General features: G+C 42.1%; 1 protein-coding gene across 1 annotated transcript in view; it reads left to right on the top strand.

Annotated features, from left to right (window-relative positions):
- Positions 1-2,432: 2,432 nt before the first annotated feature.
- The window catches only part of NKAIN3 (sodium/potassium transporting ATPase interacting 3), a 332,338-nt gene continuing 319,042 nt past the window's right edge, over positions 2,433-15,728 (top strand). Inside the window, exon 1 of the mRNA XM_048938779.1 lies at positions 2,433-2,680. Within this exon, the coding sequence (XP_048794736.1) occupies positions 2,627-2,680 (54 nt within the window). The 5' untranslated portion in view covers positions 2,433-2,626. The remainder of the gene's footprint in view (positions 2,681-15,728) is intronic.

The raw sequence follows: 15,728 nt of genomic DNA, 5'->3' as shown, positions 1-15,728 counted from the left end.
CCTGTATCTTCTAGTTACCATGCTTCAACTTTAAGCTCCCTTTGACCCACCTTATCCTGTTAATGCTGAGTGCTTTCAGCTGTATGGCAGTTACATGCTAACACTCAGATCCCTGTGCTCATGTGGAAGTCATGTTCTACAGCATTCTCTTGTTAATTAACTTTTGTAATGCTTCCCTGACTAGATAACAGTTTTTTGTTTGTGAAACTTCATACTCAAGAAAATCTGCTTCAGAAAATTGCCTTTTTTCTTTTTTTTAATCTCAGGATCAGTTTTGATAGCTGTGATTGCAAAATACTTCAGGAAGACGAAAAGGGAAACAGTGCAATATTAAGAGATTAGTAGAGCGACATCCCATAGAAGTAGGCAGGGATGCAGGTGGTCTGGAGAAGGTTTTGTTTTTTTTCCCTCCTTACTCTTTAGATTTCACTTCTTTGACTTATTTTTGCAAGCTCTAAAAATGAACAGCTCTGGAATTCAATTTCAGGAATTGTGAAGATGGGTCAGTTAAACTGGCTTTACAAAAATACTCCTTATTCTCTCTCTCTCTTAAAAAAAAAAATAAAATTCTGCGTTCATATTCTTGAAGACAGTTTGAATGCTTATTGTTTCTTAAAGTTTGGCAGACCACTAAACCAAGAGCGTGGACAGGTCAAGAATGGCTTGTGCATCCTATCCTGGCCTTCAGACAGCTCTTCCTTAACAAAAGCATGGCTTTCCATTCAGACACTACACTAGTGCCGGAAGGTATCTGCTTTCTTGAAAGAAAGAAAGATAAAGGCTTACCTGCTTCCCGGAAGTGTACTACACACGGAGATAGAGAGGGAAAAGAGTTATGGGCCTCATTCCACTGACATACTAGAAGTATCTGACTGTGGTCGGTACAAGTAAAACCCTTTGTTGCTTCCTTTCCTTTACCTGGTTCCTCACCCACCTCAAAATTCTTGTTATTTATTTATTTCTTTTAACTAAAAACATCTGCTAGCACATTACCTATTCCAGCAGAGACCAGAGAGATGACACGTATTCTAACCCTTCTGTATAGAAAGCCAGTTATCCACAACTGCTTCCAGCTCAGGTTAGCACAGTGTATTCTTGGCAACTATTACCTTTTCAATTTACTCCTTTTCATCCTTCACAAGAGACATTCCCGGATCATGTAACTTTACTAAGTTTAGCCTTGTAAAGAATTTTATCTCAGAAACCACACAGAGAAATACAGAACTCAAGTTATTTTATTCAGCTGTCGTGCATCACACAGCGCAGGGTATATTTGCACTCCCCACACAGACAATCAGTCAGATCCAAATCCTGGGTGAGCAGAACCTGGTTCTTATTTGTCTGTTTCTCTTTTGTTCCTTTGCTGTGGCATTCAGAACCGTAACAATGCTTTCTGACTTAAAACCCATAAAAAGCAGCTTTCCAAATGTAGCATGACACAGTAGAACTTTGGGGTAATTTTGTAATTATTGGGCTGCCACTACCATTTAATGCATAAATTAAAGGTTTTACGTCTTTCAGGGATACAATACTGCGTATTTCACGGAGGCATTAAGACACCTCGCTAAAACGCCTCACAAAAGATTCTCTTTTCCTTTGGGCAAGCTTTGCGTCGCTTGGCAGAGGCTGGTGTCTCAGAGCAGCAGCTAGCACCAGACTGCGGGAAAGCACTTTCTCTAAGTGCCTGAATGCCTGTGAGAAGTCATCTGATTTACCCGTACTTTGTCGGAAAGGAAAAAAAAAAAAAAAAAAAAAAAAAGAGGTTCTGACACTTTATCCATCTGTAAAAAAAGAACATCTTTAAAGGAGAACGCGCGTATTTTTACCTATTTTCCTTTAGCCAAAATGTCTCAGCGATTGGGACGCGGTCTTCCCTACGTCTCCCTCAGCGCCTTCTGAAGGCGGGTAGCTGCCGAACTGACCCGGCCCAGGAAGGGTTCCGAGCAGAGCCCGCTGCCTTTCCCGCCCCGTTCACACACGCGCCTCAGGAAGCAGCACCGTGCCCCCAGCAGCCCCGAGCCTCTCTCCACAGCGCGGTTCCGCGTCTCAGCACCTGCACCGGGACGAGGAACCGGTCGGAGTGCCTCCCCCGCCTCGAGCTCCCTCCCTCAATAGCCCTGAGCTCCCTCGGCTGCCACACGGGCGGGTGGCTGTAGGACAGGCTCCGCCCCGCCCGCTTCAGCCGCCCAAGTCCCGTGAACTTTCCTCGCGCGCCCGCAACAAGCCGCCCCTCGAGGGCTCCGTTCCCGCTCGGAGCCGCGTGTCCGCGGGACGCCTGGAGGGGAGCAGCCCAGTCTCTTCGCAGCCCACTTCCCTCGTATCCCTCTCCCGCCCTCCGCCGCTCCCCGTCCCCGCAGCACGCCCCGCCCGGCCCGCCCCGCTCCGCACACGCCCACCCCCGGCCCCTGCCCCTTCCCCAGAGCCGGGCTGAGTCCCCGCCGCCGGCTGCGCTCCGCGGGGCCGCTGCCCCTCCGACAAAGGAGGTGGAGAAGCAGAGGCGGGAGGACGGCGAGGAGGAGGAGGGGAGGGGGACGGGGACGCGGCCGCTCCGTCCGGATGCGGTGAGCCCCCGCTTCGCCCGGCAGCGCGGAGGGAAGCCGAGGAGCAGCCGCGGCGCTCCGCCACCATGGGCTGCTGCACGGGGCGCTGCACGCTCATCTTCCTCTGCTCGCTGCAGCTGGTGAGTGCGGGTACGGCTTGGGGGGGACCAAGTTCTGCGGTGCGGGGCCGGAGCGGCTGCGGTACGGGCAGAGGGCGCGGGGCGGGGGGAACACCGTGGCCATCCTCTCCTGTTCTCTTTTTTTCACCTCCCTGAGAGCCCCCGGCACGACCTCTCCTGCACTTTGCCGGGGTTCCTTTCCTGAGCGGGTGATTGAGACGAGGAGGACGCGTCTCCCTTTGTTTACTGAAGTTGGCGTATTTGTTTCTGAGAACAGAGTTGTTACAGGAGCGAAGCGGCCCCGATTAGCGATAACCCTTCCCCCTGCTCGTTAGCCGGGCGATAACATAACGCTCTGCCTTCGGCGGTTCGTCCTTAGTCCCGAGAGGATTTAAAGACATTTTTCTTGTGACTCGGAGTCATCATTTTACCACATGATCCCTCCTAAGAGAAGCGCTGTGCCGCGCGTGTGGCTGCGAGGAGAGCGGTGGGGCGCGTTGGCCGCTTTCCTCCCCTCTAAATCGTTTGTGGATTTCCCCAGCTATCTCTGGCAGCACTTTGCGGTGCCCTCTGCTTAAATCCAGCACTGACGAGTATTTTGCCTGACCACCCTTCTTCGTGTCAGGGCTTTGTGCCTGTGCCGGCTGCTGTACCTCCATTGTGCTCAGTGCGAGGGACGGGATGGAGCTGAGCGGTGTAGGCACTTGGGTGGTACCCAGAGGCAGGGCAGGCGTGCCATTGTGCTTGTGCTGTGAGGAGAGCTGTGCTTCTACCATTCGGTCTTTGTTTTTTCTTGTTCTGCATCAGTTTTACAGATGCTCCTATTGACTGCAGGAGAATCACTCCTGATTTACTTCAACGCGTGTGGGAGGGGAGAGAAACCCTTTTTCTTCAGATATATCCCTCTACCGGTTATGAAGGTTATAATAACTGTATTTACTATTCTGGAGAATTACTTGGAGGCTATAAAAATTGAAGTAAAGTGTGAATAGCCACCATAATCTGCAGAGAAATGCATATAAAATCTTTCAGGAAAGGATTTGTGTTTTATAAGACACCTATCAGATCATGTAACAACTTCCAAAAATGAATTTAATGTGCAGATTTTTCTACTGTACTTATCTGCTTTATAACGTTCTGCTGTCATATCTGTATCTTTCAGGCACTGATAAATGTCTGTGTGGCAAAATGCTTTCACTTTATTTCATTTTCATTTAAGGATAAGAGCTGTGCTTCAGATGCAAGGTGTAATCTGGTAGATGTGAACTTAGGGCTCAGGTGCTTCCTGTGCTCTCAGTGGTAGCAGTGTTCAATGGATGCTTGTCGAAGTTGTCACCACGGGTGGTTTTAGAGCTTTTCTAACATCTCAGAGATCACGAGTGTAAAGTCTGCAAGCACAACCACATCCCCAGACATTGCTGTCATTAAGTGACACCTGTGTTACCTCGCATCCAGTTATGGGAAGGGGAAAGGCATGATGCTGGCTGTGGGCAGCAATGTTACAAAAGCTAAAGCACTTTTACTGCTCATTCCTAAGGTTTTGGGAGTACAGGTGACCTACACAACTTGAGGAAAAACTTTAGAATCATAGAACTATAGAATGGCCTTGGTTGAAAAGGACCACAATGATCATCGAGTTTCAACCCCTGCTATGTGCAGGGTCACCAACCACCAGCCCAGGCTGCCCAGAGCCACATCCAGCCTGGCCTTGAATGCCTCCAGGGATGAGGCATCCACAGCCTCCTTGGGCAACCTGTTCCAGTGCGTCACCACCCTCTGAGTGAAAAACTTCCTCCTAATATCTAACCTAAACCTCCCCTGTCTTAGTTTAAACCCATTCCCTTTTGTCCTATCGTTATCCACCCTTCAGGAAGAGAGATGGGCATGTGTATGTTAAAATTGTTTACCTTAGTCATATTTTTCTAATGTCAGATAAGAGTCTGTGAGCAGTTCTGCCTTAACCTTAGGATTAATCTTCAGATATCATCTGAGAAAGATGGACCTTACAAAATATGGCTGGCAACACCTTCTATAGCGTATGGACAGTCAGCCATACCATGTAGACATACTGTAGCACACTGTGTAGGTTCTTTTTGATATAAAATGGCATGAAGTAAAAAGCTGAATTCCTGGAAATACATACATACTCAAGGTTTAGTTGTTGTTTGAAAGCAGTATGCAGTGTGTTGTGGTCTGTGTAGCTTCTTCATTCACTGAAACTAGCTTCCGCTCTGACTTCTGTCTGGTGTGTATGTTTGTGTGCTGCTGGGATGAGGAGTTACAACAGTTACTGTGTGACACTCTAAGATACTGTGACCCTTAACAGTTACATATATAAACTTCAAGAAGATTTTGCTTGTACTTTTCAATGCCGTTTGTCTGCCAGCGATTTTGACATCAAATGAAAATAGTTTTCCATTGCCTCTTGATTCATGCAAACATGTATTGCTGATTGATAGCTTTTCCATTTCATAATACATACATCTCAATATTGAACCCAGTAATCCCACAATCATTCTGCATGTAGTCTCATACCATTTGACAGTATCCTCATTCTTCACACCCATCTGTGTGCATCCCCATCACTGTGTGTGACGTGGGATTTTGGAGATAATCACAGAGGAGGTTGGCTGGGTGGCACCAGTGCTGCAAGAGCTGCTAACAACATGCTGTCCTGAGCAGTCTCGGTACACCTCTGCAGGTTTATTCTGCTTCTGGAAGCTGGGGGAATTTTGCCTAAGAACAGTATTGTGCCCCCTGCTTTTAAACCCTGTGATCTCTGTCAGTGTTTAAAGTGAAGCATTGTGATATGCCATTTCCAAAGTTGTCAGGCTAATAACTCAGAAGTGTGTGCGTATCTTAATGACAGATTTATGCATAAAAAGATGATTAGGAGCTATGCATACGTCTGGAAAATATATCATGTGGATATATGAGTCCTTTGGATTGCAGCCATAATTCTCACTAGTGCCATCAGAAGTCACAGACGTTGGCCTCCTCTGTAGTAGAAAATCAAAGCAGCTGCCAGGGTCTGTGTCTGTGCTTGAGTAGCCACTATGCTGGAGAAAACTGCAGTATGAAAATGCTTAAAAAATAAAGCAAATAATAAAAAAAATTAAATTCTGGAAGGGGTAAATTGGCAAAGAATTGCAGAGACATTTAGCTGTGTGAATCCAATTGATGTTAATATGTGTCACAAAGTGGAAGCCTTCGTGCTGCTTTGAAAATGTGTTTCTGAGTAACTACTATTGCAGGATAATTTTGTTTTAACATTTACAGTAAGTGGAAGTTTTTTTGCTACCTAAAAGCATAATGATAAGCATGCACAAAGAACTATAAGTAACAGAGATCGTGAATGAGATTTTCAGAATAGTGAATGGAAGACAAACAGAAGGTGCTCCGTCCCCTTTACTGCTTTGCAAATCTCATTTCATGCCTTTTTCTTTGCTGCACTGAGTTCATTGTATAGATGCTGATTTAGCAGTCTATGTTCTGCCTAGCTGTTGGCACAGAGCAGTCTATCCCCTATTTAACCTGTTACTTTCCAAATAGTTTGTGTCAACAGACCCCGTGGGGAAATGATTCTCATGGAAACACAGCTTCTCTATAGCAGCGTTTTGACCAAGTCACTGTGGACTGCAGTTGGTTGTTTTAACAAACTGATTCTTTTCTGAATATTCATGATGGTGATTGCAATTAACATTAATTATAGCAATGCAGGCAAATCCTTACCCTTGGAGCTGAGACTGTAAATTACTCTAAATTAGACTAAATGTAACATTTCACTATTTTTTTACTATAAATAGTGGAATTTTATTTATGTGAGGAAGTGCACAGATTTTCATCTCATTTGAAAATGATTTATAAAGCTGCAAACTAACTTCTATTAATATGCCTCTTCACTATCTTACAGTTAGGCTGTCTGTGCTTGTATATTAGAGCTGACAGCAGTTAGTTAACAGCTCCCAGATTCAAGAGATTTGATAAATTGAGAAGGTAAAATCTCTGAACCGATAAATTGTAGCATCTTTTTATGTTGGTAAAAGAATCACTGGCCCATTGATCTGGAGATGAAGCATCTGTCCACTGGTAAAGAGGCAATGTGAGGGAGCAAGCACAGCACAAACAGGGATGAGGTAAATTGGGATTTTAGCCTTGAACAGTATGCTGTTTGTGGGATGGTTTCCTGCTGAGAAAACTGATGGGGGGAACAGTGTTTTGCTCAAATAACTCAAACAACGTTTCCAAATCATGTAACAGTTGCTGGTGGCTGTGCCTAAGAGCCTGATACGCTTGTTTTGCAGGTGTGTGAATTCCCTTAATGTTAACATTAGAAGTAATAGGCTGTGTCCAGACTACTGCTTGAGTTACATCTTAGTAAGCTGAAATCCAATGTATTAGGTTGTATCTTTTTTTCAAGATCTCCATCAACAGGAATAGAAGAGTAACAACTAGCAGTAAATGTTTTTCACTTTGTTTTCTGGTTTTATACAATTGTTGGAAGATGCTTGTTATTATGCATTTTTAGTGCATCAGCATTGCACGTGTAACTGCTCCACTCACCAGCAATTCAACCTCAGCAGTAAAATTCCCTTCTTGTAAAGCTGTGTGCCATACTTCTTTCAGTTCAGTCATCCAAAGTTGGGAATTCAGGACTTCAGGAACTCTGGTCTTGCAGAGCTGTCTGAAAGTTGTGAACTGGTGAGTCTGCTACAGAAGCCATGCCACAGTTTCTTTGGTTTTGGCTTTATTCACCACAGCAGGCTACTTTCCTGCAGTTACTTGCTGCTCCGTGATTGACAGTCTACTGTCATATAGAAATATAAAGGATATCTTCCACAGTGTTGAAGTGAAAGATTTAAGGTTTTATTGATCATAATGGAAGTTAATCCAGTGAAAGTTGTTCATTACATAGATCTTCTTCTTGTCTATAAGATCAGTAGGTTTTGGAAATATTTATTTTATGGATATTGGAAGATGGAGTTCATCTGCTACATTCTGCCGCTACAAGATTTTTAAGACTGATTGTGTTTTTGAAAATCACTGAAATTCAGAAGAGTATCACAGTTGGATTCAAACAGGGTTTGAGTAGTTCTTGCAGGACTTCAATGCAGAATAGTTTTATGCTTATAGATCAAATGAGATGGACTGCAACAAAATTGGTTGGGTGGTGTTAAAATCTTGCTATGTTTGTTGAGGTCTTAATCTGAAATAGAAACCTGTATGACTAGATAATTTGAAGTCATGTTTTTCAGAATGTATGTTCTTTACATGCATCTTGGACATAGAAAGTAAATCCTTTCAGTCTGGGGACCAATCTGTTAAGTTGGTAGTAAGTAATCAAACCACAGTTCTTTTATTTTTCAGGAAAAGGTTTTGTATTTTAGTTTCTCTGTGATATCCAATTTATTCTCGCGTACAGATAAAAGAATTTAATTGAGCAAAGAATTCAACCAGTCACACAGGTGACCGGCCCTGGTATTGCACAAGAAAAGTGAGTGGAGGTTCTATACTTCACTTGAGTAGGACCAGTATCCGTTCATACATTCAGTACAGATACTGGTAAGATAGTCTCTTATTAGATTTGAGCAGTGGAAGGAGAGAGATCATATCCAGGAGGAAATTCTGATCAAATATAAGGGGAAAAGAAGTCACAGTGAGAACAGTCACTGGAGCACGTTTTTCAGGGATGCTGATGATTCTCCACCATTGACTAGTTTTGAATATAGCTCTGAAAAAATTGTTCTAACTTTGAAGTGTATCTGATGTGTTGGGCCCTGCCATAAGTAAAGGTTTTACTATGTAACTTTAGATTATCTCATGACTATAAAGTTTTGCCAAAGCATAACAAATAGAGGCATTCAAGCCTCTACTAGGAGGATATTTAAAATACACGGTAATACTGGCTGTTTTGAGATAATTGGCTTCTTCTTAATTTGTCGTGGGCATAATACTGTGGAAATAGGCTTGAAAAGGCAATAGCCATTCTAGTATTCAGTTGAATCTCTGAATACCCCAATTCAGTGTTAAATTAAATGACAAGTACCTATGATGACCTTGTTATTTATAATTTCAGAAAGAATATTTCTGTGGTACAATATAGTATGTCAGATCTTTTGAGCTTAGAAGCAAAATACATTTTATCCATTCAGTCCTGTAATTAATCACTAAGCAAGACTGCTGACATTTTGGGTCAGAGAGCCTGTTATTTTCATCTGTAAGGGGAAATGAACTACATATTTTTGGTTATAGATGAGTAATACAAAGAACCAGTAATGACTGACTGTGTGATTCAAGAGACTGATAATATGATACAGAGTTTTTCACCTCTAGGTCATGTTTTGAAATTCTCTGCAAGTCAAATAAGGGCAGAAGTCATTATGGCTTATATGAGATGTTGGCAGTCTTGATATTGTGTCAATATAGAAATATCATTCTCATATGAGTCCTAATTTTCACTTATTGAGGATTTATTAGGAGGATCAAGGAGGTGGCCATGGATTTTGAAGGCCAAAGTGATTTTTTTTTTTTTGCCTGTATTTTCTTTAGGTCATAATTTGCGTGGTGCAAGCAAGACAGAGTAATGAAGTTTGCAATGCCTTTGCTAGTACTGGAAATGGAATCCTAGTTTGGGATGCAAGCACAGGGAGGCATTTATAAACTTGGTGTCACACTAAATCAAAATGAAAAATAATGTTTAAAGAATTGCATTGATTTTTATGTGAATTTCATCTGTTTCATGGATCAGGAAGAGAATATTTCTTTTTATTTAGTATGTTTTGCCTTAAAAATAAAATTCAGCAATAGCAAGTGGAATATTTCTCACTTTGACACTTGAAGGCACTTGTTTTAATCTAAAATGAAACAGTTTTCTCCTCATCTATCATATAATGATAGAGTGGCTTGGGTTGGAAGGGACCTTGAGGATCATCAAGTTCCAACTATTCTGCCACATGCAGGGTTGCCAACCTCCAGATCTGGTACTAGACCAGGCTGCTCAGGGCCCCATCCAACTTGGCCTTGAACGCCTCCAGGGACATCCACAACCTCTCTGGGCAGTCTGTGCCAGCACCTTACCACCCTCTCAGTGAAAAACTTCTCACTGACATCCAATCTAAACCTTCCCTACTTTAGTTTAAAACCATTTTCCCTTCTCTCTATCTACCCATGTAAAAAGTTTATTTCCCTCCTGTTTGTAATCTCCATTTAAATATTGGAAGGCCACAGTGAGATCTCACTGCAGTCTTCTCCAGAATGAACAAGCCCAGCTCCTTCAGCCTGTCTTCACAGGAGAGGTGTGCCAACCATCTAATCATCTTCATGGCCTTCCTTTGGGCCCTCTCTTAAAGCTCTCCATCTTTCTATGTTGGGGGCCCAGGCCTGGATGCAGTACTCCAGATTGGGCTTGACAAGGGCAGAATAGAGAGGGTCAATCCTTTCCCTTTCTCTGCTGGTAACCCCTCTTCTGATGCAGCCCACAATACTGTTGGCCTTCTGGGGTGTAAGTGTGTACTGCTGACTCATGTTTTTTTCATCAACAAGAGCCTTTACGTCCTTTTCAGCAGTGCTGCTCTCAAGGAATTCTTCTCCCAGTCTGTATAGATATATCTGACCCAAGTGCAAAACTTTGCACTGCTTTGTTGAGCCTCATCAGGTTCACATGGGCCCACCTTTCCAGTTTATCAAGGTCCCATTGTATGGCATCCCTTCCTTCTGCTGTGTCAACTGCACCACTCAGTTTGGTGTCGTTAGGAAACTTGCTGAGGATGCACTCAATCCCATCATCTATGTCACTGATAAAGATGTTATAGCTTACCTGTCCCAAGACAGACACCACTCCTCACCAGCCTCCACCTGGACAAAGAACCATTGACCACAGCTCTCTGGCTGTGACCTTCCAACCAATTCCTTATTCACTGAATACTCCACCCTTCAATTTAGAGATGAGTGTGATGGGGGACCACATCAGAGACCTTGCAGAAGTTTGGGTAGATTACATCAGTTTGTTTTCCCTTTGTCCACTGATGCTGTCACTCCATCACAGAAGGCCACCAGATTGATCAAGCATGACATTCTCTTGGTGAAGCCATGCTGACTGTCTCATCATCTGCTCATCCCTCGTGTGCCCTAATGTGTCTTCTAGGAGGATCTGTTCCATGATCTTCCCAAGCGCAGAGGTGAGACTCGCTGGCGTGTAGTTCCCTGGATCTTCCTTCCTGCATTTCCTGTTAATGGGAATGATGTTTCCCCTTTTCCAGTCAGCAGGGACTTCACTTACAGCCAGGACTTTTCAAATATGATGTTGAGTGGCCCAACAGCCACATCAGCCAGCCTCCTTAGAACCCTGAGATGCATGCTTTCCGGTCTCATAGACCTATACGGATCCAGTGTCATGGGGAGAGATCTTGGACTTGCTCTCACCTTCCAGTGGGGGGAGTTTGCTCCCCTAGTTCAAACTGGGATGTGAGAATTCTGGCTGACAGTGAAGGCTGAGGCAAAGAACTCAGTGAGTACCTCAGCCTTCTCTGTATTTGTTGTAGTCAGTTCTAAGTAAGAACAGTTAACGTGAATCTTCCTAAAGGGTGTGCCAGTAGGTTTTTGATGGTACACTGTTATACTCGGCGAGACTTGCTGTTCCCTGACAGAGCAGTGCCAACAGATTTATTTTATTATCATTATTTTTCTAAATGTGTGACCAGTGAAACCTCGGTGATCTCACCAAGGGTCTGTGCCTTTAGCAGGTCTGTAAGCTGGATTTAATCACTGTCCTCTAATCTTAGGAACATACAGAATGCTTAAGATCCTGGTAATAAAAATGTAGTAAAAGGTTTTAGTCTTTTTATTTTTTACTGTGCTTTCTTACCATCTTGTATTTCTTCAAATACTGTCATAACTTGCATGTAATCCCAGCTCAGATGGATTTTTTTAATGCTGTGGTGATCTGGGACTTGTTCTTACAAGTTGCTGAATGCCCTCCAGCTCTCATTAAAATCTCTGAAAGTCATTCTTGTACATATTGGCTCTTCATAATGATAAGTTCAAGCAAAAGCAGCAGCAAACCCCTTCCAACTATCAAGTGCCAGCAATGCAGTAAAATGAGAGTAAAAAGAAAAGTTTTCTGCTTAATAAAATAAATGGTCTCATCCAGAAAATTATCCCTTCTTGAAGTTAACACCAAGAATAGTAAAATGGAAAATTTTGATGAGAAAGCGAAAGCGACTATTTGTGTTGAGTGTGACTCTTTTTGAACACCTGCAGGATTTTTTTATTTTATTAGTACCAAATTTTTAGCTGAGAGTGAGTATAAACATATATAAAGAACATACATTTGAGAATGAGCCAAATAAAACTTCCCTAAGAAGAGTTCTGACACACACCAAAGAAGCTACAGATAAAGAAAAGGAGGAAGAATTACTGGGAGATGAACCATGATCAGAAAGATCCTAATATGATTTTATGGTGAGGGACATGGTGGTTACAGGGTAAGAATTGTAGGAAAGTTCATCATAAAGAAGGTGAGATGTTAGAGCACTCATCTGTGCACAGATTAAAGTTAACTGTGCATGTGGGAGGAATTCTTTTCCATGGTTTCACCAAAACCAAGATCTTAAGAAAATAACTTTTATCTAACATGCATCGAGGTGGTTGTGTTTAGATTCTAACTGGAATAGAAACCTTGCTGCTCCTACAGATTGTCTGAATAATTTACATCATAAAAACCTCAAAAGCCTCTCTGTCCTCTAATGCAGATAAAGAGATTCTGCTCAGAGAACTGAAGGACGGTCTACTCACGATCCCTACAGGTGCTGAAGATGATTGAATCAGTCTATAATCAGTCAGCCGTACATTTTTAAAGTACCTGTTTCAGTGTATCCATTAATGTGCATGTTCAGAATGCACTTAAAAATCTCCATGTTTGGAAGCAATTCTGTGTGTTTTCAGTTGATTCTTACGTTGGTGAAAGTTGATGATTTGTGCTCAGCTTTCTTCTGATAAACTGTTTCTGTTCTCATCAACATAAAATGTTCCAGTGCTCAGCTGTAAAATGATAATACTATTTCCATTCTGCCTTAGAGCCTGCTCTTCCTTTTTATTGAGCAAGACGACTGGTTCTTAGCTCTCCTCCCAGCAACTTCAGAGCAAGTTCCAAGCTTTAATTTTTGCCAGCTTTTTAAAGTAGAATTCAGATGCTGTTCATCTCAGCCTCAGACCAATGGGTTACATTGATCCAGTAAAGATTTGGATTGAGGTTCTCCTCATCCTGAAAATATCCTTCACTACTGTAGTTATATCCCATAACCGTACCCTTAGCTAAAAATACGGAGTCATTCTAGAGAATTGGAAGCGTCTAAGGTGTTAGCAGTTGCAAACAACAGATGGAATTGCTCACTTAAAAAAAATAACATAATAATGATGTTGCGTTGCATACCGTCGTAGACAAGAATAAATCTCCTGTTCGGAGGATCCAAACATGTATTTCTCTAACTTCTCTTCCACCAGTAGAAAAAGTAAATATGTGCAGAAATGATCTGGTACTGTGATCCATTCCCTCTGACTTGTAGAAAAAACAAGCACGAGGTTGCTATCTGAGTGAATCACATCCATACAACATGAATAGGATTTCGTTTAATCTAAACCACTGGTAGTTGTGTGATCAACACAAGGTGAAGAACCACAGCATTAGAAAAAGGGGTGGTTAGTTTAGGGAAGGCAGCAGTGTGAACAATGGATTAAGGAGTGTTATGTAGTAACTGAGCTAGCAGTGAAATTTACTGCAATGTTGCAGTCAGCAACCTTGTTGTGTTCTGTTGTGGGACAAGGATGGGGCAGGCACAAAAACCTGTGCATATCCTCATCTGCTGAATTTTCTTATATGCCCTGGCTTTTTTTTTTTTTTTTAAAAAAAAAAAAAAAAAACAAAAAAAAACAACAACGTTTATTGGATGATGGATAGAGAGCAATGCTACCTGTAGACTCTTTTAGTCATATTTAACAACCTTGTATTACTTAGAGTGTGGGAAAGAGTGATATGAAATAGTTTCATTGTTTCTTTGTATCTGCAAAAAGTTCCAGCTTTCAGAGGTCAGCCAATATGAGATATTTATTTGCATTGAAAGGTGATGAACAGTTTGGCAAAAGACTGTTCAGATTAATCCAAGGTCTCACTGAGTAACAGAGATTCTGTTCCATGTGAATCTCAGTTTTCTGTGAGATTTGGGTTTCTAAGCCAACATGCAGTTTGTGCACATGCCAGATGTGCCGCAGTGCTCTGGTTCTGGTAAGGTTTCACCCTGTTCATCCATCTGTTGAGAAGTGGAAGTATAATGTTCCAAGTCCAGTAATGGGTTAGCACCTTTAAAAATCATGAGAAGCACAATGAAGCTGAGGTTGCCTCAAGATTAGGATGTGTGTCTATTGCCTCTGGATTAGGATATGTGTCTAAGATACACTTTGCCTAAAATACACACAAACCAAAATAGGTAGTGAGCTAGAAATGGAAACAGGCAAATGTCAAACAATTTGCTTTAGTCCTTACAGAAAGTTTCTCATGTCCTAGTTCCTACTGCTTTTCTACTTGGTGTTTGCTCATATTTCTGCATACAGTTGCTTTCTGTATTGGCCACAAGTGGCTATAAATGTATTAACATTTTAATAGGAAAATTTGGTATATTTTGGTGCGCACATACTTTGGAGAATGCATTTCTTTTTAATCGCATGCAGTTTGCAAAGTAGTTTAGAACTGCTAAAATTCATTACAAGGGCAAAAACATCTACAGATTCTCTTTTGGAAAGATTATTTCTAAGGGTTGACAGATTTGAGTCCTTGAATTTGCTCTTGAAGGATGAGACATGCAGATACCTACACCTGTACCAACTGCACGTTTAGCTGCTTGATGGTCTCACTCCTGGACACGGGCTGTTAAGAAAGTCAAGAATCAGGATCTTAAAGTATTCTGGAGATCAAGGAAATAAGCAGATCTCCCCAAAAATTCTGTAACTGACACCTGCATATGGAGAAAGGGCAATTGTGAGGAAGGGAAAAGTTTTATTTTATTTTTTGCTGCTACATTTGAGCACTGTTTAGTTTGCACAAGAACTAGGAATTCACAGTTTTCTCAGTCTATTACCTTTGTCAACTAATCTGCTTAATTGAATTTTTGTAACTGGAATTGGCTAAAATATTATAGCATATTAATTGCAAGGGGAAGAAGAAACGTTAATCACCTGTGTGGTAAACCTTGACTTTTGCATATACTGTTTTCTCTGAATGATAAAAGCACGTCTGATGATGGATCACAACTCTGCAGGTAGAAGGGTGATTTTCAAAGCAGCCCATTCAAGATCAATTCCCTTCCTCTAAAAACAAAGCAATATATAACGTTGGTGTTTAAGGGATAATTACTTTGTCTTTGAAGAACATAAACTATCAGGCACCTCCCAGACTGATTGTGCCAAGTAAGGAGCACCTCCTTCACTAGAGTGAGCAACATTATCTCCTGCTGAGAGTAGCAGGAACTATGGATGCTGACTGCTTTTCACTCCAGCATTGCTAATGTGGGGGACCCCAGTTGTAACCGAGGCAGCTGTGCCATTGGTTGGGCTCTACGACTACAGGCACTATTAGAGAGTGCCATTAGATGAAGTCATTGAGCCATTAGGAAGCCTGCAAAAATTAGTAGACTCTTGTAATCTAAACAGCATTGTGGTTAAGTATATGCCCACTGGACATCCTCAAGGGAAGATTTCTTTCACACGTACTGACTCTGTCAGTGTTACCAGCCAGCATTTCACTAGCATGAGATTTAAGCTTTGTAACATTTCATGGATCCCTACATCATGCTGAGCTGTGCTGGTCATCTATTATTAACATGATGGCATTTTTTGCTAGACTAGAAGTATCTTCTTATCCACTTTCTTATGACATCTTCCATTACTTTAAAATGCTTTCAAGGTCTCTTTTACTTGCATTTTATTAGTCAGGAACAAAGGCTTTTCAGATTTCAGAAGCTAATATATGCTGATATCTGTATAAGCAAGCAAATACCTCAGATTTTGAGGTCATTTTATT

Source organism: Lagopus muta, chromosome 3, assembly GCF_023343835.1.
Source record: "Lagopus muta isolate bLagMut1 chromosome 3, bLagMut1 primary, whole genome shotgun sequence".
Lineage (NCBI taxonomy): Eukaryota > Metazoa > Chordata > Aves > Galliformes > Phasianidae > Lagopus > Lagopus muta.
The sequence above is the reverse complement of the archived record's forward strand: the minus strand, read 5'-3'. Positions and strand labels throughout refer to the sequence as shown.